At 36.7% G+C, this 23,103-nt stretch overlaps 2 protein-coding genes across 2 annotated transcripts in view; one reads left to right on the top strand and one right to left on the bottom strand.

Annotated features, from left to right (window-relative positions):
• Positions 1 to 49: 49 nt before the first annotated feature.
• LOC117298086 (glutaryl-CoA dehydrogenase, mitochondrial-like) lies at positions 50 to 9,971 on the top strand. The gene is made up of 9 exons (XM_033781325.1): positions 50 to 320; positions 2,837 to 3,028; positions 4,211 to 4,444; positions 4,994 to 5,123; positions 5,650 to 5,872; positions 6,739 to 6,842; positions 7,422 to 7,547; positions 8,167 to 8,327; positions 8,801 to 9,971. The coding sequence occupies exons 1-9, from the start codon at positions 194 to 196 to the stop codon at positions 8,872 to 8,874; spliced, it is 1,371 nt and encodes a 456-aa protein (XP_033637216.1). The 5' UTR covers positions 50 to 193; the 3' UTR covers positions 8,875 to 9,971.
• A 6,020-nt stretch (positions 9,972 to 15,991) lies between these two features.
• LOC117297528 (ubiquitin carboxyl-terminal hydrolase 24-like) overlaps positions 15,992 to 23,103 on the bottom strand; it is a 58,285-nt gene continuing 51,173 nt past the window's right edge. The window contains exons 48-52 of the mRNA XM_033780615.1: positions 22,431 to 22,552; positions 21,527 to 21,640; positions 19,649 to 19,787; positions 19,039 to 19,193; positions 15,992 to 18,719 (exon numbers count right to left, since the gene is read on the bottom strand). Coding sequence (XP_033636506.1) covers positions 18,426 to 18,719; positions 19,039 to 19,193; positions 19,649 to 19,787; positions 21,527 to 21,640; positions 22,431 to 22,552 — 824 coding nt within the window. The 3' untranslated portion in view covers positions 15,992 to 18,425. The remainder of the gene's footprint in view (positions 18,720 to 19,038; positions 19,194 to 19,648; positions 19,788 to 21,526; positions 21,641 to 22,430; positions 22,553 to 23,103) is intronic.

Raw genomic sequence — 23,103 nt, 5'->3', positions numbered from 1 at the left:
GTCAGGATACATGTCACAATAACGTGTGTTGCATCTACGCAAAATAGTTCCAGACTAGTATTATGAAAGTTTCGCTTTTGGCTTGATTACGTATGTGAAGGAAGGCATTATTCGATTTTCATCGTGTTTTTCATCAGTTCATTTTAATTAGCCGATACATTGTTTTTGGTTACTATATAAATAACATTTAAAAATGGCTTTGAATAAAATCGCGTCAAGAAGACTTTGGCAGCCACTTGCAGCACTTTCGTCGTCATTACGATTTCAAGGAACGGCAGCGGCGGCGGTATCATTTTCAGCAGAAGGGAATGCTAAAGTCGGTATCCTTTTTGTTTTGTCAACTAATCAATTCCCTATTTTTTTCCTCTTTCATGGAGTTGTTTGATTTAGGTTTACAAAATTATTGTTTTTTCCTCTGATCATTCAAAGTGTATACTGTATTGCTAAACTGCTACAGACATAAGTTATGTTTGTAGCAGTTTGTCATTACAGAGAATTTATCATTTTAAAATTTTAATATAAAAGTTTAAAATTAAATTAAACTTTAAATAAAAAATTCTAAAAAAGTAAAACAAAAAGTTTCATCTCCATGGTCACATCACACACAACACACTTTCCATTATTTATGTTAATGATGACAGATTTGTTTGTAAATTAAATGTTGATTCTGAAATAATTCTGCTTGTCATATTAAAAAACATAATGTTTCTGCAACTTTATGTTAGAAATCTATCTTTTGAAAAATAAAGCAAAATATTCAAAAATACCAGACTGTGACAGTAGCCAGTTTTAACATGCGTGTTGCATGCACCCTTACAATGTGTTCAATCAATATTACGTGTAATACATTCAATAAGGTTTATCACAACTACCATCCGACTGATCTTGCTGAATTGCCGAAAGGCACTGTGGGATGGAAAAAGGGGCTTACAAACAAACCTTGCGCTAAAACTTTATAGGCGTACACGGTCGCACTAAATATCGACAACTCACGACCCCTCACGACAACTCACGACAACAATTTTTAAATGCACTGTGAAAAAATTGTATTTTTAGTTGTAAAAAAAGTATTTTTTACCCCGAGTTTAGTAGCAAACGGAAATTGCGAGGGGTCATGAGTTGTCGGTATTTAGTGCGACCCTGCGTACAAACCTCTAAATTGTAAAAGCTTTTATTTTTAAACGAAGATCATTTATGAAAAGAGTGACGACTCCTTGGTTTTTTTCGGCTCGGCCCTTTATGCGGCCATGACAACCTGTCTTGTCATCTGGTTTGAATCTGAGTAATAGTTGTTTTGATAAAAGGGCAGTGAGTCAAGAATTTGGGACAATTTAATTCAATTCAAGTTTATTTTTAACTTGAAGACAGTTTATTTAACAACAAAAAATTCAAAAAATTATTAGATTAGTTACTGATAATCCATGGTCATTTTGTCATTGACATCTGGCGATAACTTGTTTAAATTTCTTTCTTTTTTGTGTTTTTAACCTTGAATTCTGTTGGGGCCAAGTGTGACTCACATCCTATGAGGAAAATTGTCATGTAGGACCTAATGCATTTTTCTTTTCTTTTTTCTTCGGCTAATCTGACCAACGTCTTTTCCCCAGGGTTTGATAAAAGTTTGTAAATGCAAAAAAAAGTAATTTTGACAAAGTATTTATGGAACAAAAAATCAAACATTCTAACAATGAAATTCTTTGTGAAGGATCACTGCTTGTCCAAAAAGGTTTTTTTTATAAATCAAACTTCTAAATAACAATAATTAAATAATAACCGTATTTATAATGCGCCTTTTGCCAAAGGATACAGAGGAGTGGGGCGAATTTTTGAGATACATGTATAAGACCTAATCCTTAAGCACCATGTAATGGTTTACAAGGTGCTGTGGCGCAATATGCTGCCAAAAATCAGTAAAATCATGGAAAATAAAGTTCAGTCTGTACCAATTGGCAGGTATGGTTTATCAGGCCAGTGTTTATATCCCATATCATTGGCATTAAACAACTTAGAATATTTCTTTTCCTTCAGGACATGATGCCAGTCCATCCCAGGCTACTCCCAAACTCTCACTCTCAGCGATTCCCTTTTGTACTACTGAGTGGAGAGAAGCAATTATGATAAAATGCCTTTCTCAAGAGCATGTGTCGTGTGTAGTAACTTTTCTGTACATAGCTAGCGCCTTGCAAAGTTCTTTTTTTGCAGAAAGTGCACTTAAAGCCATTGCACACTTTCGGTAAACAGTAAATGTCCAAGGCCCACACTTCGTGTGTCATAACTTCTATATAAAATAACAAACCTGTGAAATTTAGGCTCAAACGGTCATCGGAGTTAAGCGAAAATCATGGGAAAACCCACCCTTGTTTCCGCACGTTTCGCTGTTTCATGACATGTGTTTAAAATAAATCCGTAATTCTCGATATTAAGAATTGATATTGTTTTTAATGTTTTCTCTAAAAGTAAAGCATTTCATGGAAAAATATTTCAAGAGAAGTCTTTCACCATTACCTTCTGTAAACCCTGTAACTTATTTGTAAATCTATGACCTTTTAAACAAGAAATTCTGTACCGAAAGTGTCCAATGGCTTTATAGGTTATTATTATTGTTACAGTTATTGTTAAAATGTGCATCGACCATTTCTGCCATTTTGGGAGTCAATTCCTTTGTGTACATTTTGAATCCCAAATGGTAGACAGGATAAGTGCACTGCACATCGGATAAAGTTTATCAATTATCAAATGGCACTTTTTTATAGAGCACCCTCAGGTTGACGGGTTGAAAGTTTAGCTATTTTATTTTGTTGTCAATATTGTTACCCTTAACCTAGTTTTCCCAAAGGTGATTCCACAACAGGGAGTAGTTCAAGTTCTGTTCGCTCAGCATCGTCACAAGCTGTGGTGTTTGATTGGAAGGATGCCTTGAATCTTGAGAGACTTCTAACGGAGGAGGAAGTGATGGTTAGAGATCAGATGCATGCTTACTGCCAGGAGAAACTCATGCCAAGGATCCTTATGGGCAACAGAAATGAAGGTAGGAGCTGAGTGGCACTGGGAGGGAGGGATTTGCTCTGCGAGTTTTTGTTCATTTAAAGGGAAGGTATATATTTGGTAATCGCTCTGAAAATTAATGGCAATGAAAACTTACTTGGTTAGAAAGTACAGCAGCTTTAGAAAGTATGATGCATTTTGAAAACTTTTTAGTATGAAGTACCGTGGTTATGGGAAAAGATATCACTCTTTATCCTGCAAAAATTTGAATCTGAGAAAGTGTTACTGCAGTAAATTACTTAAAGTAGTGTTCTCATGTTTGTGTATTATATCCTTGGTTTTGGCATTTAAAGACGGTGGACACTATTGGTAATTGTCAAAGATCAGTCTTCTCACTTGGTGTATCTCAACATATGCATGAAATAACAAACCTGTGAAAATTTGAGCTCAATTGGTCGTTGAAGTTGCAAGATAATAATGAAAGAAAAAACACCCTTGTCACACGAAGTTGTGTGCGTTTAGATGGTTGATTTCGAGAAGTTTAGAACTTGAGGTCTCGAAATCAAATTTGTGGAAAATTTCTTCTTTCTCGAAAACTACGTCACTTCAGAGGGAGCCGTTTCTCACAATGTTTTATACAATCAACCTCTCCCCATTACTCGTTACCAAGTAAGGTTTTATGCTGATAATTATTTTGAGTAATTACCAATAGTGTCCACTGCCTTTAAAGCAGGCAGTGCTCAAAATTGAGTGACTTTGGCATCAGGCCAGTAATCTCATTTCTGAAAAAAAGTCCGGCTGTCTTGTGATTTTGTTCAAATGGTGACTTTGGGGTTGAAAAGGATTATTTAAAAATCTTATTATTATTGAAGAATACTTATCGCAATCCAGATCAATCTTCTCGTAGTGCCTGTTCATATTAAAATAGCTCAAAAGTTAAAAATTGTGTGTCACCTTGATGTATTTTTTTCTCATTTTAATTCTGGTTTTGTAAAAAAAAAACATTCTGGTCATGTGAACATTTATAGCTATGAGCCCTGCAGTCTGGTGTATCCCCCCCCCCCAAAAAAAAAGCCATGGCAAGGGTGTCTTATAAGAATTTAAGAAATTAAAATCATTGCAAAGCTTTCTGAATACAGTCTCTACTTAGTCATTGCGGCCTAAAGAAAGAAAATACAGGTCAGATGGGCAGTGAAGACTAATCCTACCTTTTTTTGAAATGCAGTGTTCCACAGAGAGATCCTAAATGAAATGGGTGAGCTTGGTGTATTGGGTCCTACCATTAAGGGCTACGGGTGTGCCGGTGTGTCATCAGTTGCCTATGGCTTGATTGCGAGGGAGGTAGAGAGAGTTGACTCCGCCTACCGATCGGCAATGAGCGTGCAGTCGTCACTGGTTATGCATCCCATCCATGCATATGGAACTGAGGAACAGCGACTGAAGTATCTTCCAAAATTAGGTACAAATTGTTTGTGAACCTTTGAAAGCCAAAATGAAAAGGTGCTAAATGTTTTGTGAAAAAAGCATTATAAAAATGAATTATTGTATTGTTTGGTCATGAGAGAAATCAACCATGAGTGAATTGTCAACCAAAACTGCATTGTTTTCCTCAACTATCCCAATTTCAAGGATGAGAAATGGCAGACATTTGTTTGAATTCTGAATTTATTTGTATCTTCCTGTCAAAAAAATTGATAGTTATCATTTTTGACATTGATATCCTGCTCTTTGATCTACTTTCCTAGCACTGGGGATAAAAATGGGATCCTGGTTTTAGACCTTCTGTCAGCACTGACTCTCATCTCAGCTTTGGAATACAATACCAAGTATTTATTCACTTTTTTTCAGTGTTCAAGTAATAAACCACAACTTTGTTAGATAAACACTGGAAAATATAATGTTGAGAACAAGTTATTTGAATGACGAAACTAGGCACATAATTTTTGTCAGATTGGCACCTTTTCTATTTAGCAAGGGCTAACATAAATGAGTTCTATGTTTTATCTAGCCTTGGGTGAACTCGTAGGTGCTTTTGGCCTGACGGAACCAAACCATGGGAGTGATCCAGCAGGAATGGAGACAAAAGCTCGTTATAACCCTTCAGGAAAGACATACACTCTCAATGGAACTAAATCATGGTAAGGCAACAAAATGGGGGCCTTCATTCCCACCACCCCTTCACCCAGTGAACGATTTTCCTTGCATAGCAGAGCAAAATGCTACACAAAATAAATCAGTTGCTACACAAAGACACCAGGTGATGGCAGCGACTCCAGGAGTGCGCCCCCATTACAATCTTAGGACGAGGCGGCCACGGATGCAAGTCTATGCCGAATGATGATGATACACAAAAATCAGGATTTGCTATTCAATATTGGCATTCACTGTGCTTAAAATAAGGTCAGTCAAAATGTTTTGCTATGCATACTTGCTGGATGAAATTTCTCCCTCTCAGCCGTCAACATTTCTCCCAAGAGACACTTTGCAACACTAGGTGGCAGCAGACATGTAAATGTTAGAACACCTTTGAAAGTTGTACACGGTCACTCCACGTAATACAAATATGGTTAACACTGTTGTTGAAGCTTTCTAAAAGCTTAAAAACTACCCGGATATCTATTCACTAAATAGCTAAACCATATCTTTGGTGTTTTCTTTTTCTAGGATCACAAACTCCCCCATTGCAGACGTCTTTGTAGTTTGGGGAAAGAACGAGGCAGAGGGCGGTAAGATCAGAGGTTTCATCCTAGAGAAGGGCATGAAAGGGCTCTCTGCACCAACCATCGAGGGGAAGTTCTCTCTGAGGGCATCGACGACAGGTCAAATTGTAATGGAGGACGTTGAAGTTCCTGAAGAGAACATGCTGCCAAATGCTAAAGGACTTGGGGTAAGAAAATAAAGTCTTTATCATTGAAATCTGAAATGTCTATAGACGATGTAACCTCTGACGTCACACGAAAACCATAACATGATTCGTGCGCATACCGCCGAGCAAAACCTTTGTGTTTTGGCAGCCAGCTAGAAAGTGTACGCAATCTTACTATGACTATGCAACTCAGTGCCCGGCGAAAACCTTTGTGTTTTGGCAGCCAGCTAGAAAGTGTACGCAATCTTACTATGACTACGCAACTCAGTGCCCGGCGAAACATGACGTATATAGTGTTTTGTCAACAGAGGGCGGTTTGAATGTAAACATAGGTCACATCGTCTATATCATAGCGTGTCATGGCTGAGGGTTTAAGTGCACTGGACTCAAGCTCTGGTGTCTCTGATTAGCTGAGTGTGGGTTCGAGTCCCAGTCGTGACACTTGGGCAAGACACTTGACCATGATGCTTCGTCCTTGAGATGAGACGTAAAGGCGTTTTCATGTGTGTTGTTAAACGCATGTAAAATAACCCAGCGCACTTATAAAAAAGAGAGAGGTTTGCTCCGGTGTTCCTGGTTTGATTAGCAGTATATTGCGCCACAGCACTTTGTAAACCATTACATGGGGCTTTGTAAAAGGAATAGGTCTCATAATTCAATCGCAGTCCAACATACCTTGTAGGAAAATACTGACTGCTGAAGTGCCATGAGACTCATTGAGCGCTATATAAGAGGTCGCTAATACAATTATTATTAAATCTCTTTTGTGGGAGTGTTGGCTCTGAAAAGAGCCGCTGTAGTCTTAACGTTTCGGAACAGTATACTCGTCTTCAGAAACTTGAAGAAATATATTGATTATGTTTGTATTCAACTGTTTACCACTATAGGGTCCATTTGGATGTCTGAACAATGCCAGATATGGCATTGCATGGGGCACACTAGGTGCAGCTGAGTTCTGCTTAGATGCAGCCAGGCAGTACACATTAGACAGGTAAGCTATGTTAGCAAAATACCCTCTCTCTCCAGCTTAAACTTTTGGATGTCCTCTTAATAACAAACAGGTTTATTTTGGTAATCACTTTTAAAATTAATGGCAACAAAACTTTTTGGTTAGAAGCCTACAGCAGCTTTCGATAGTAAAAAGCATTTTGAGAAACCTTTCACTCACTTGTTAGTAACTTTTCTCAGCTTGTGTAATCCTATTTTTAAATGTATTAATCTTTCTGAGTGGACAAAGTCGCTCCAAATTTTCAGCGATAACTAACAAGCGTGACCACCTTTTAAAATGAAATATTTTGAGGATTCTACATTAGGATTAAAACAATACATTGCCTTTTCTATGGTACATTCACAATACAGTGGGCCCTCTTCAGTTTATCCTCGAGAGGCTATTATCCCAAAAAGCAACAGACTATTAAAAAAGATTATATTGCCCCCTAATATGTAAAGTAATCAGCATTGATAACTTGCAAAAACACTCAAAATAGAAGAAAGGGTTAAAGAAGAAGAACAGTTTCTACAAAAAAACAACATCACACTACCATATTTGATGATTTTTTATGCAATTCAGGGTTCAGTTTGGGTCACCACTTGCCAAGAACCAGCTGATGCAGAAGAAGATGGCGGACATGTTGACTGAGATTTCACTGGGACTTCAATCCTGCATCCAAGTCGGTCGAATGAAGGACGAGAACAAGTAAGATGTAGTGGGAGTATCAAAAGAAAAAACTCTTGATTTATGTAGGCTCACTCTGGTTTCGGCTTTTTTTCTTTTTTGCTCCAGTAACAGATTTAATAAAGCCTGGTGCATATTTCCTGCGAATGCAAATGCGATATGAATGTTGACGCCACATGGGTAGCGAAGAGTTCTTAAACGGCCGTTTAAAACCGGCAGATTCGTGGCCATGTGATAAAGGCCTGAGCTGAAAAATGCCCTTTTGTCAAAAGGCTAAACAGTTGCACAATTCTAAACAATCAGCCACTTGTTTCCATTGCGAATTGTTGAAGTTTGCAAAATTTACACAATAGTTTGTGAAAATGTTTTATGCGCATTGGGTTGTGTGTATACACGCATGTAGACACATATAACGGGCTGTTACTAATAGCTATGAATTGTGTTCCGCATAAGTTAAATTGGCGTACATGAGCTTGCGCGCCCAACACGCGAAGCAAGCCGGTCTTTAACAACTCCAGCTGGTCATTATCAACCGTTTAAACACCCCCACATGACGCACTCTCCACCAATTGGAATAGTGAAACTGTCTGGGGGTATTTATGAATTTGTTTTAAAGACGAGTTGTTTCTGTCTCTTGCAGGGTTGCTCCAGAGATGATTTCATTGATCAAGAGGAATTCTTGTGGGAAGGCGTTGGACATTGCCAGGTTGGCCCGAGACATGCTCGGCGGTAACGGCATCTGTGATGAGTATCATGTGATCAGACATGTCATGAACCTGGAAGCTGTCAATACATACGAAGGTAAGGTTGATGGGAGCATTGTAGTCAATGGGTTTTGAGGAGGTTTTGATTTTGATGATCTGCTTGGAGCATTATAGTCCATGGGCTTTGAGGACAATATATAGCACTTGTAACTTCTGGGCGCATTGTAGTCAATTGGTTTTGAGAACATATGGCGTTTGTATCCGCTGGGGGCATTACAGTCAATGGGTTTTGAATCCCACCCGAGTAATATGCCTGTGATTTTTTAACACACAACTCAAGAAAGTACCGAGTATCAGTGCTAACACACACATACATGTAGGGGTATGTGGGTAAAAACCAAAATTAATATTCTTTATCCTCGATGCAAATTTAACATCTATGACAATCTAGTCACTATAGAAAATGTACCCTAAATAAGAACCAAGTATTGTAAGTTTTAGTCAATGAGTTTCATCAGAAAGTATTATGTGAACATTTTTATTTATTTCTGCGCATTTTTTGTTTTGTAGGCACACATGACATCCATGCCCTTATCATCGGCCGTGGCATCACTGGTCTTCAAGCCTTCGTTCCAGCTAAGTAAACCAAACTTCATTACAATGTGGCGACAGTCTGTCGAGAGTATAGGCTAGTGTTCATCACAGAAGTACAGCGAAGAAAACCTCTCCTCATCATGGAAATAAAGAACAAAATGCGTATAACCCTTTCTCTTTATGGAAATAAAAAGTTGGTGTATGAGTCTTCAACATAGAATAACCCTATACCACACTCCTTACAATAGGAATACAAAAAAAATCCCTGTGTACTGTCCACTGTGGTGTTCATTTAAATTAAGTCACTGCAGTCCCTCATCATGTATTAGAGTATTCGGAGACAAGGAATCTGACAAAGATGGCTGCTGCTAAATAATGCTTAATTTATAAGGTTTTCCTGAAATATGTTTGTTTGTGAAATAGAAGAGGTTTTATTCATTTATTGTTATTTTTTCATGCAGTTTATTGAACTACAGTTTGTCACATTTGCTTTTTTTTCACCCACAAAAACTGTCCAACCCTTGATATATTATTTATGTTTTTTAGCTAAATTTTAAAACAAATTTAACTATAATGTTTCACTTTATATAGGAAATTGGAAGGTTCGCCACTCCCAGCTGTTAATTTTATTTTTCATGGCTTTTCTTGATAATGTTGATCCATGGAGGTCCCATGCTTTAACTAAAAAAGTTTATTTTGTTTAAAACAATTTTGTTTGGTAATTGAAAAATTGAAATGCTTTTAATGGTCGCGACCTCTGTGTAGTTCTAGGACTGATAGAGACTGGTTTTTAATTGACCTGACCAATTGAATAACAACGCCCGATACTGGTTTGTGGAAATTTCATCAAACTCGATGGTTAGTTTTATTGAAAATTGTTTTTGATTATGGGCACACTTGAAGTAAACAGTGATTTGGAGGAAATTCAAAAGCATTCTGCCTTAGTGTTGAGATGCAAGTATAGTTTATATAAAATCAGTGAACTTTCAGATTGAAACTTTTAGGCAATAAAGTTTTCCTAAGTTTTTTTAAATAATGAATCCTGTAGTGGTTTGAACAGTTTTGGAATCGTTGAAGGCAGTGGACACTATTGGTAATTACTCAAAATAATTATTAGCATAAAACCTTTCTTGGTGACGAGTAATGGGGAGAGTTTGATGGTACAAAACATTGTGAGAAACGGCTCTCTCTGAAGTGCCATAGTTTTCGAGAAAGAAGTAATTTTCCACAAATTTGATTTCGAGACCTCGGATTTAAAACTTGAGGTCTCGAAATCCACCATCCAAACGCACAAGACTTCGTGTGACAAGGGTGTTTTTTCTTTCATTATTATCCCGCAAGTTTGATGACCGATTGAGCTCAAATTTTCACAGGTTTGTTATTTTATGCATATGTTGAGATACACCAACTGTGAAGGCTAGTCTTTGACAATTACCAATAGTGTCCACTGCCTTTAAGGCATGTCACGTGAGGGCTGGGTTGGTTTGGTATTCATGCATATACATTTGTGTACAGATAAAATGTATTATTAACAATCATGTCAAAGTTTATTTCACAGACAGATGTTGCAGTGCTCAATAAATCTATCAGAACTGTTGTAGACATTTCCTACATTGTGTATCCGATCATGGTTTTGTGTAAAGGGAAAGTGAAGTTTAGCAGTCAACAACTTTGTATTCGTTCAAAGTTGTCTCGGGATATATTTTGTCCCAAGTAAACAATGCAGCTATAATAAATAATAATTATCTTCCAGTATGCGCTAATCCACTAATCAGATGCTCTAACTGGAGGGTTGTATAAAAAACCTATACTACTTCCTCTGTTTTATATACTACATGTACCTCTTCTGTTTTTATTGCACAGTGCGCATTGTGAATGTCAATGCGTCACGCTCCGTATACGGTCAGTGCAAAAATTACATTCAAAACTTTGTGCACTTATATGCTGTTCGTCGCAAAATAATGTTCTGAAATTTTAAACTTTGTGCGTTGCACGTGAAACTGGAAGATAAATTTGTTATAAAACGCGCTCGTGGAATATTAAAAAATATAGCGCGTCTGCGTCCCATATCCATACATGTATATATGGAATGCAGAAGCACTATATTTTTCCGTATTCCACTCGCACTTGTGTGATGACTATGTAATGCTTATAAAGCGCCTTACATCGGACCAATCGTAACACACGGAAAGCTTACGCCACTGCACTAAGCAATAAAATTATTGTATCCAATGAAATCATTAGGCCTGTAAGACCAGTGCCAGTCTTTATCCTTGCGGATAAAGACTAGGGACCAGTCTACCCATGTATGACCATGGAGCACAACCAGAGACAAAAGTGAGAGGCAAGTGTTTTAGGCAACAGCCACCCATGTTTGCTGGTTCAAATCCTATCTTTGTCTGTGGATTTTAAAAAGGGGTTATCACAATTCGATCAGTGTATGGGTAAAACTAGAACCAAGCTAACAACTCTCCCTGATTCTGCACAAAGTTCCCTGAAAATTAAAAAATCTTTCCACGTTCTGATACAAATTTGAAAATCTCCCTGATTCCGGAATCACGTCCTTTATTTTGTTAAAATGTAATTCTAAATTTCTCCCGGATTGTTGTACAAAATCTTCCTGGTTGTAAGATATGCATGTTTGCGGCTCTGGAATGATATTGTTATCATATTGTAATAACAAAAGAAGACTTTATAAGGCATATACTTCGACCAACGGTTGAACGGTTTAATTCATATCTTCTTTCTTCAAATAAATTGAAATTAACAAAATTCAAATTCAAAAGGCATTTAAAAAAAAAAACGTATGTTACAACTTGCCTTAATTATTACTTTTAACACAATAGAAATCAAACTCGTCAATTCTCTTTACCGTTCTTTCAACAATTATGCTTACTAGATTCAGGTTATCAGCAAAAATACCATGTCTCTATCATTGGTGACTGGTATCCTGCTCATTTTTGCTTAACAGGAACTTGTTAAGCAATGTTTAGTGCTTAAAGCAGCTCTATGAAACTGGGCCTATATTGATGTGATTTAAACTGGATCAGTCTTCATGCCTGATTTACTAAATTAAACAATTTTTTTCAGTCTGTGTAAATTGATATATTCGAAAGCACAGAAGTCAATTTGAACCATGCCAAAAGAAAATTACAACAATAATGCAAGTTCACACAAAATGTGAGGGGGGGGGGATCCTACGTATGTAACATCAGTCTAGATGTGCACATGAACATTGTGTAGCTAAATATACCAATAATTGTTTCATTTTTGTTTTTCCAAAAAATATTTTACCGAATATATTCTCTCTTCATTAAACATATTTCATACGATTTCCCTAAGCTGTGCCTATATAACGCTGTTTTAAATTCTAAAAAATAGTAACAATTCAAACAGGTTTGTACGAAATCATGTTTGCACAAATAAGTGAAAAAGTGTTCGGGTCTTAACTGACCTATGTTAGCACACTTTCCCAAAAATGTTTAAATAAAACTAATTGTACAACAAAAAATAAAAGCAATGGCCGACTGATATGTCAGTTCAATTAACATCTAACATATCTTAAAGACAAACCCATTTCTTTGTGCAGCATTTGTTTTACTCGTATAGAAAGTTCTTGCTGTGTTAAGTGGGCCATCTTTATGGCAATAGTATCATTTCTTGACTACGCAACTATACATTTTGTGCAAATACACTCATGAATTTTATCAAATGCCTTGCATGTGTGAACCCTCTTGCTGCTTAGAAAAATCAGAGTGTTGGACGCAGCCCAAAGCCAAAACTCAAGTCGCCCACGAAGATGGCATTTATCTATTGATGGCTGATTCAGCAGAAGTGGGATTTGAATCCTATTAATGCAAGTCATGGTGGATTTGTCCCCATAATTTGCTTCTCTTCACCCAGGTGTATAATTGGCCACCTGCACTAGTTGGGATTGTCCCATTTATGCACTTAAGATTCTGCTCCTCGGCGAGGTGAAAATTGACAAGTGACGACCACACAGTGATAATGCACCTATAGAATTACGTTAATCATGTCATCATCGTCTTTGAATAAGAGCCTAAGAGCCAAGAGTGTGTACGCCAAGTGCCGTGATGAAAGAAACATTTCATCTAACAGATGACAGTGTATGATTCTTATTACTGTTATGTTAGATCAACTTTTAAAATGAAGATCAGATGCAACATATCTCCAAATTTATGACCAATGTACTATCTTGCCTGAAATGCCTTGGAGCGTTCAAAGTGACTCCTTTCGAAACAAAGACACAAATTTTTTTCCACAAAAATACACAATCATTTTAATATGAATTGTAGCTATGGGAGTTAAAAAAATATTTGTATCAATCGTCCTCCATGCCAACTTGCCCTGGCTTGCCTAAAGAGAAAATAAAGCCCAGCTTCACTTAACAAACTATAGGTCCAACCATGGAGGTACTACCACCATGGTCTTAATATTCCATTTGCCTTTTTCCCCGAAATTGACCCATCCACCTCCCCAAATCCTCGATTTAAAACATGTTGACTGGCTACTCGAAACATCCTACACACTGAAGGACAAAATTGATGCCTCAAAAGAAACAGATATTTTAGAGCACTGCTCTCACAGCTCAGAACATTTCAATGGCTTTTCCAATTTTCCAGATTCTAAATCAGCATTCAACTTTGTAGTTGACAAAGCAGGAGGAAATTTTCAAAGAACTTTTTAAAACTTGGTGATTCTTAATGGCTCCTACATGTATGTGACTAACTCCTACACAATTCTCATATATACTTTACAATCGAGGTGGTTTCTCGAAATATAAAACAAGCAAATTCACAATTTGAATGGTAAGGTACATCATAGATAGCAACAGGAAAGAAAAAACAACATTTGCTCAACTTTCATGCACTTCTTTGGATATTTTGTTGTTGTTGATTGTTGTGAATCCCTGGTGTAAACAACCCAATGGTTTCTCTGGATCAACATAAAAACACAATGATGCATATATGTCTTTGTACGAGTCATTTTGAAGTTAGTACAGGGACAGTATTGGCAATTGTCGACGGCAGTCTCCAGCATATACATAAAATAACAAACCTGTAAAACTTTAGGTTTTGTTTAAATCCCTAAAGTTTTCCGCCATGACCATCATGAACATTATTATTTTGTATCTTATCAATGTCGGAAGGCTTTAAAGAGTGTGGGTTCAATCCCGGTCATGACACTACTTGTGTAAATGTCCAAACTTTGTTTTTTTCAAACAACTGTACTGACTGTACTTGTACCACTGTTACCTGGCAAGATAATGATTTATTATGGTGATGGCTTGAGTGGAATATTCGCCAGGTATTTTGAGCAAAAGTGCTTCCATTGATGCAAAGTGCTATGGGAGACTTTTGGACGAAAGGTGGCAGCAGACTTAGCAGGTAAATGTACGTAGTTCTGAGCGTGCGCACATTACTGAGAATAATGGATTTTACCCGGTAAGTCTGCTGCCACCAAGCATCCTAAAGTCTCCCATTGCATCAAAACCAAAAGATGTACAAACAAACATTACCTGGTAAAAAAATCAGTTAATTTTGTGTTCTTTTCAGTATTTTATTTTTTAATATAGTATGTCATTTTGAAAACTTCTACTTTGTACCAAATTCCATGTTTGATCAACTGACCTATTCAAAATGGTGGGAAAATTCATCAGAACGCTTTCTACTACGATCACAGATTTGTAGATTATTTTCTATAACATTTGAACCAAAAAATTCCAGATCATGACCATAATGTACAATGAATTTAATGTGAGAACAACTCAAAAAAATTTAAAAGCTGGACAATTCTACAATTCCATTTTTTTTTCGCTGGTGAGTTTGAAAACTCAAAATAACAAGGGGTTAAAATAATGAGTAAATATTCTTCTGAGCACCATAAAACAAATTTTCAAAATTTCAGATTTATAGGTTACACACAAATAAAACAACAGTATTGAAATAAATTGCAAAATCATATTTTAGTGTTTCTGGAAAAAGCTTGTATCTTAAAAGATAAACCTCACTTATTTTTAAAACATGAAATAAAAAGACTGGTACCATGGCACCATTACTTAATTTGAATAATTTAAGTTGTCCCTCTAGGATAGGAACAATACTATTCCCCCCCCCCCCTTTAGAAAAAAAGGAAACTAGAGTAAAATAATCTGCACTAATAATTAAGATAAGAATGATAATTTTGTTCCTAAACAATATATTTTTAGGGTATGAAACACAACCGATTTATGGCAATTAAAAACTAACAAATTTATGACATTTTATTTACAAAATATACATGAATGGCTCAGCATTATTATCTGCCATGGTGTTACATTCACAGGTTGGCCTCGAAAAACATTTTTTTATGGAGTGAATAACTTACAAACTATCAGATTAGCATCAACTGTGATAGAGAAATACCATTCCACACTGATTTGAAAAAATCTACTAAAGAATTAGAGAAAACAAACTCGTAAAAGTTTACTAACAATATCCAAACTAAAACAATAACTACACTTTTGATGAGAAGTTGCATTCTCCAAATTGCAAAACTGTTCTGTGTACAAACTTAAATTGTTCTAAAAATTAATATATACATGGAAGTGTGACAAAGAATCTGCATAATATTGCTATCACATAGTACTTAGAGTGCCACACCAATCTCTGATGTATGAAATTAATTATCTGTTAATAACTTAAACCATCAAAACAATGCATAAGCGACGTGTTTTTGGTTGATGGTTTGCCTCTTAACAGCCTAGGGCCCAATTTCATATAGCTGCTTAAAAATAAGCACAAAAAGTAGCTAAGCATAAAAAAATTATGCTTAACAGAATAAGGATACCACCCAAACTACCATGTCAAATTCAAAATTTGTGACTGTATCCTGCTCATTTCTGCGCCTTGAACACCCAGCAGGGTGGATACGTTTCTAGTAAAAATAAGACATTATCATGCGAAGTGCAAAAGGCAGAATATTTGTAAGGGGTTTTATAACATAAAACATTTTCAGAATGAGACCTCAGATTTACAATTTTAGGTCTCGAAATCAAGCATCTGAAAGCACACAACTTCGTGTGACAGGGGTTTTTTTCTTTCATTTTTATCTCACAACTTTGCTGACCAATTGAGCTCAAATTTTCACAGATTTATTATGTATGCACAATGTTAAAATACAACAAGTGAGAAGACTGGTCTTTGACAAGAACCAATAGTGTCCACTGTCTTTACGCATGAAAGTTGTAACTAAATTTTCACCGTTGAACGATGTGGGGCTTAATTATCAATGTTGTAACTGCTTATGGTATTCATTGTTTGTGTGGTGAAATGACACCGGGATGCAGCCGCAGACACGGAGGAGGCAAAGTCATTTGTCATTTACTGCATCAGTATTACCGGGAGTACCTACCCCCCGTAAGCAAGCAGGTTAGACACAAACACCCATCCATACAACCGGGTTCATGGTTATTTTAGGAAGAAAGTTTCAGTGTGTAAAAATAACTTGACGTATAATCAGCTGTGTTAGTTGTAACAAAATAGTTGTGTATTCAATGGATAGTATTAAAAAAAAAAAAGAAAAAAAAAAATTGGATCAGTGCACATTACAAGTCTTATTATTATTACTATTATTATTATTACTATTATTATTTCTGCTTAGCAGAAAATTGTTAAGCAATGTTTTGCTTGAGCAGCTTCATAAAATTGAGCCCGGGTTGGACTCCTTCAGTGCAATGCAACGGAGACTGGCGTCCAACAAGGCTATATGTAGTTTGTCTCTAATCGCCCTTTGCATGATCAGCCATTTGTGTGTAGAGCCTCAAATTGGAAACAACAGTAAATAGAAAACAGTTAAATTTTATTTCATTTATTTATTTATTTATTTCATTTATTCTGGTTGTGAAGACAAGGACTCTCAGAAAAGAGAACTTAAACACCGTACTAGCCAAGAACCCAATGGAGAGAAGACAAGGAAGTTTAGAAAACTCCAGAGAATTATTCTAGGGAAAAACCCAAGCGGTCAGGTTGGGGCTGAAAACCCAATCCACATAGTGCCTCCCGGCTGGATTTGAACTGGGGTCCTAGAGGTGGAAGGCGAGGAAAGATTACACCCATCAGGTAAGTCTTCATTGTTGCGGTAATGTAATGATACTTTCATCCAAACAGATGCATAAAACCAATACAAATGCAAGTAATCTTGCTGGCCAGTTTTTACTCGCACCATAAATATTTTGCACCTGATTTGGCTTACGGTTTCATTGTTTCGCGCGTGCGCCCAGCCGCAGTGCGGTAATCGTCAATTATTGAAGCAGCACTTGAAAGGAAGAAGAAGACACATGAAGTCAAGGCTCTACACGACGTGGCTGATCCAAGCCATGGCGATAACTGTGTGTACATTCGTCTGTAGACGTACAGAGTGACTTCACAAAACTAGTGACCAGATTAACTTGAAATTTCTTGTGACGCAACTTTCTGTTCCTTGGTCTCACAAGACGGCTCAGAGTGTATTGTATCTCACTCCATTGGCTTCATGCATACACTGTACATATACAGGACTCGTTAAAAGAGAATCGACCCTGTTGGTGTTGAAAGATCGGTTATTACAGCAAAGTAGTAACTCATTATAATGTCCTACTGCTCTAATGCGGCAAAATTATTGAAAAATATTGTGCTCCCTTGGGCGCAAGTATTCCATATCCACTACTGGCATGGGATCTATTGCTTTCTTTTGTCACCACGCACTTTATATTTTCTACAATTTTCTTCTTTTTTTTCTATAAAAACTGAGAGTCTACTTACAACCCGTCTGGTTTTATTTACAATATACTTTGACGTACCAGTGCAATTGGTACAATATTTGTGCATCGGGACTACCATGAAATACATATAGGATATATGCAGTAACTGCTAATGTAGTCATGATGTTCTTCCTACTTATTTCTGATTCCCAATTTTCTTTATACCCTCAGAAAAATAATCTTGCCTATCAAAACCTACATGTATGTAGAGCCCCATCCTTCCAGAGCCCCACCCCTCCTGGGCCGGCTCTACACCATATGGCACCCCTTGTCCTCAAAAAGATGTTCATACTTTGTTCCAAGAGCCGAATACACAGCCTGAGAACAAAAGTAAACACTAGGACTATACATGTTTGGCTCAACTGTTATCAAGAGGTGACCTCCAGGCAAGCCCTGTTTAACATTTGGCACTAATACAATTTTTATCATTTTGTTGGTTTACTCCTTTTAGCAGCGTTCACTTTAGGGAGCGTACAACCATACATCTAGCCCCCTTAAGCACATGACGTCATTTTAGTAGGACGCCCTCGCCGACAGGTAAAAAGGTGGTTGTTTATTGGCCAGTCATGTGCGTTGCGCGTACAAATCTGTGCGTTATGATTGTTTCGTAATCGTTTCATCTCTAAGATGGCGGTTGGATGCGTAATGCATAAGGTCTATTGTCTACATTTTAAGCATAATTCTTCAGAACCGTCTCAATTCCCCATGAACTCTGACCTTTGACCCCATAATTATTAGTTACATTTCATTTGATATACAAGGAAGGGAAAATAAAGGGCAACTCTTCTGTAGTGGTATTTACTATGTGTCAATATCGTCCAGATCACCAACATCATCCTGAACCAGCGTCTTGGAAGACTCGGAGCTGTCTTCATTCCCGTTGACCTCTGACCCCTCAGATGACCCATTGACCTCCATCTTGTTATTCGAGTCATCTTCCATGTCCTCGTCATCCTCCCCATCCCGTGTGTTGAGCTCATCCAGGAGGGCGGTCGCTTCGGCAAGCGTGTCCTGGGCGCTGATGGTGCGCTGGAATGACCTTCCGGCCGAGGATTCGTTGGAGCCTTTTTGAGGTGGCCAGTAGTGCTCGCTCATCTGTGAAGGGAAGAGAGATGTTAATAATTCTATTGCGATTGTCAAACACTACTTTTATTTAATTTTATTTTATATTTCTACAATACAATAATCTTTTTTTTGTCTTCTTCATTTTTTTATTATTTATTTATTATTGATAACCGCCACTTACAGGAATCATTAAAGACGAGGTAAAAATATAAAAATACAAATATATATATAAAGTTAAAAATTACAATTATGAAAGGGTCAAGTAAAAACAAAATGTCATCAAAAAAAATGTGACCTCTGTGGCCTCCGTGGAATTCCAGGCGTGGGTCTCCCATTGATTTGACCATACCTTCTTCTTGAGCCAGTTGACCGCCCACTGCCAGCGTCCCGAGATGGTCATCAGATATTCCTTAGCCATTGGTGACTTGTTGGATAAATGGACCAGGAACTTAATGCATTGATACGATCGCCGACTGTCGGTGGACGTGCAGTTTCGAATAATCTCTGCGTAAAATTCATTAAAAAAAGGTGTTTGTACGAAATATCATCTTTTTATTAGAAGATATCCACTGTGGGAATGCTCAAACATCCCCCCCCCAAAAAAAAACACTTAATAACAGTTTGGATTATAAGATAATTTTTTTTATAGTAATATTATGGTTGACAACCATGCCAGAAACACCGTGGCAAACCCCTACCATTAATGTGAATATCGCGATAAAACATATGCTGATTTTTGCTAAAAGAAGAAACACATCTTGTTAAATACTTTTTTTTTTCCTAATTACAACTTAATGTATAGCACAGGGATGTGATAGGCTATTTTATATAGTTTTTATCCTCATTTTTTAAATGAACTTTGTGTTTTTTGGTTTTTTTTGGGGGGGGGGGGAAACTGAATTTCAGGTTTAAAACGGAGAAATCTCATCCCTGATAACAACATAGAACCCTAAACTTACCCAGCAGTCCATTGTTGTTGTTGCCCTCAACAGCGAGTTTGAGTCTCTTGCCTTGCAGGGGGTCCTCCATCATCAATAACTCAAGTAGTAGGATGAAGATATGCTTAAGCTCAATGGTGGGCGCTGAAGACACCTGATCCTGTATGGACCAATCAGAAACAAAGGATTAGATTCAAGGTATTGTCTGCCAATCAAAAATACCACCAATTAACAAGATCATAGTACAAAAAGCTTACTCTCAAAAAACTATGAAAATGCAATAAAAATAAAACAAAAGGTTACAGCGAAAAACACTATACCCTTCCATTAAAAACACTGGATCCTAGCTCACATAAAAACTACAAAAATGCATTAAAAATTAAATTAAAGTTTAAAGAGAAAAACACTACACATTCGTTAAAAACACTAGATCCTAGCTCACATAAAAACTACAAAAATGCAATAAAAATTAAATTAAAGTTTAAAGAGAAAAACACTACACATTCGTTAAAAACACTAGATCCTAGCTCACATAAAAACTACAAAAATGCAATAAAAATTAAATTAAAGTTTAAAGAGAAAAACACTACACATTCGTTAAAAACACTAGATCCTAGCTCACATAAAAACTACAAAAATGCAACAAAGATAAAAGAACAACAGGTTACCAAAACAAACACATTATACTTTCGTTAAAAGTACCAATTATTAGCTCGCATTAAAACTACAAAAATGCACAAAAATATATATATACATGTACATAAATTGACAGAGAAAAACATTACACATTCATTAGAAACACTGGATCCGAGCTCACATACAAACTACAAAAATGCAATAAATTGTGTGTTTTTTTTAAAGTTCATTAGAAATACTGGATCCTAGTTCACACCAAAACTACAAAAATGAACTAAAGATAAAAAAGAACCAAAGGTTCCACAGAAACACACAATCCTTAAAAATACTGGATCCTAGCTCACACCAAAACTACAGTAATACAATAAAGAAAAAAAGAATAAAAGGTTCCACAGAAACAAACATTCATTAAAAACACTGGATCCCAGCTATGAACTTACACGAACACTACAAAAGATGCAAATAAAATATGAAGAAAAAACAGTTTTTCAGTGATACAGGATGGTCATAAGGAAGTGGGTTCAGCAGTACAGAACAAAAACACAATCGAGAATAAACACATCAAAAATATATTCAATCATTAATGCCAGAACAATAATTGAAGCACACAACAATGTCAACAACATATTAACCAAAATAATGCAAGGATGACAATAAACTTCTTAACAATCACATCACAGGGTTAAAAGTATCATTTCAATGCTATATCAGTTCAGAACATTAGTTAAAGCACAAAACAAAGCAATATGTATACAGCATAAAATAAGGCAATAACAGATTAACCAAATTAAAGGAACACGTTGCCTTGGATCGGTCGAGTTGGTCTTTGAAAAGCGTTTGTAACCGTTTGCTATAAAATGCATATGGTTAGGAAGATGGTTTAAAAGTAAAATACAACAACGATCCACACAAATTTGCCTTGAAATTGCGTGGTTTTCCTTTAACTTTGCGGACTAACACGGTCGACCATTATGGGAGTCAAACATTTGACTCCCATAAATGGCAGACCGTGTTAGTCGACGAGGACAGTGGTAAAAGGAAAACCACGCGATTTTGAGTGACTCTTGTTACTTTTTTCTTGATTTGTACGATTTCTTGATTTGTGCAATTCATAATCATAGACGTTAAACCAATGTTTATGAGAGAGATTGGCTGTTGCCAGTTTGGTGTTTATATCTCCTTGTGGGAGTTTGCCGAGTTCCCTTGATGGGAAGATCATCTAAACAAACAAACAAACAAACAAACAAACAAAGATAAACTTACGTGAATCATTAGCATGACCGATAAGGTGAAGTTATCATTGCAGTAGCAGCAGTGTAGTAGCATATCTAACAAGGCAGTTGTCACGTTGGGTACCTCTCGGAACATCAGAATCACCTGCAGAAAAGAACAGTTACTGTAAAGTGGCAGTTTAGGTGATAGGTATGCGATTATATGCGCACTGTGTCTTTACATACATTATGAAATGGTAGATCACGGCAGACACTATCCATGTGCGACATCAGCCGTCGATTTCACAAAACTCTTCCTAACTTTCTGACTAATCTAAGAACTTCGGACGAGTCCCAACCCTGCGCTGTAGCATGCAGACCTTAAGATTAATCCTAAGTTAGGACGAATTACTCATCCTAACTTGAGATAAGACGAGTCCTAACTCTTTATGAAATCGACGGCAGTGAAAGAAGTCTATCAATAACAATAATAGACATTTTTAAAGTGCCAATATCCACTTACGTTGTCTTTATTAAACAAGACATAATATATTGTTCTTGGAAAAAAGTAGGAACAATTTATTGAGTACAAGGACTGACCTACATGTACACATGGAGTAGACTTTAATAGACTCTCTCAGGCTCTGGAATCACACATTTTCAAATTTTTCCAATGGCAAAAAATCGGAAATCAGACTAAAAGAGGAAGAATATTTATTATTATAATAATAATAATAATAATAACAATATTATGCCCGAGATTCTGTATGCACTAACTTTGTCGATCATTGTGCATGGCAATTATACAGGATTGACATTTGGTTCTTAAAAAATAAAGGGACATTGTATTGAGCTGACCTCCATGTACACATGAGGCCTTCATACTAAGGTGAATAAAAAAAAAGATGACAAATCAAAACATGGATATAAGAACTGAATAGATCTACATAACACACCTCTCTGATGTACTTGACACCCCTCGGTCCACACAGGATTTGTTCCATATCGATGGGCATCGGCAGTGGTTTATCAGTCGGGATGATTAGCGTCCTTTGTCTTGATGGATAGTCACCTTGCTCTGAATTTACATCAATAAACAAAAAAAAGAGAGATTAATCTACCACTTGAACAGTTTAATCAAGCGAGGTTTGTGGTGACACCATGTGTGGTTTTGAGAAGAACAGGTGGATTGACAACTCGGCGTTTCAATCAGTTTGCTCTTTGAGTATACTGATCGAAACCCTGTGTTGTCAAACCCCTAGATCTGTACTCAAAAGGGATTTATGCGCATGGCATCCTCACCAACTAACACAGTCAGCAATGTTGTGGAACAAATGTTTCACTTTACAAGATTACGGACCGTGTTAGTTCACAAGGTAAAAGGATATTTGTGCGCATCATTATATTAAACTTTTTAAAACATCTTTCCAACCATACAAAACGCTTTTAAAGCCCAAAATGCAATGTGTCCCTTTAAGGTTTTGTATATACATCAGCGACAAGCTTAGCGTGATACAGCATTTTTACACTTCCAAACTCGCAATTCGTGTATATAATAATTTGGAGATTTTATTCAACAATTTTAAACTAACATGAAAACAACACACTGCACTCGAAACAGTATAGTCA

This window comes from Asterias rubens, chromosome 12 (genome assembly GCF_902459465.1).
Source record: "Asterias rubens chromosome 12, eAstRub1.3, whole genome shotgun sequence".
Taxonomy (NCBI): Eukaryota; Metazoa; Echinodermata; class Asteroidea; order Forcipulatida; family Asteriidae; genus Asterias; species Asterias rubens.
Note: the sequence above shows the minus strand (reverse complement) of the source record. Positions and strands in the feature narration are given on the sequence as shown.

Excerpts from the sequence above, each read along its gene's own strand:
- LOC117298086 (XM_033781325.1), top strand. The coding sequence starts at position 194 with ATGGCTTTGAATAAAATCGCGTCAAGAAGACTTTGGCAGCCACTTGCA. Across the intron at positions 321-2,836 it reads AGAAGGGAATGCTAAAGTCG|GTGATTCCACAACAGGGAGT; the intron begins GTATCCTTTTTG and ends GTTTTCCCAAAG. Across the intron at positions 4,445-4,993 it reads GAAGTATCTTCCAAAATTAG|CCTTGGGTGAACTCGTAGGT; the intron begins GTACAAATTGTT and ends TGTTTTATCTAG.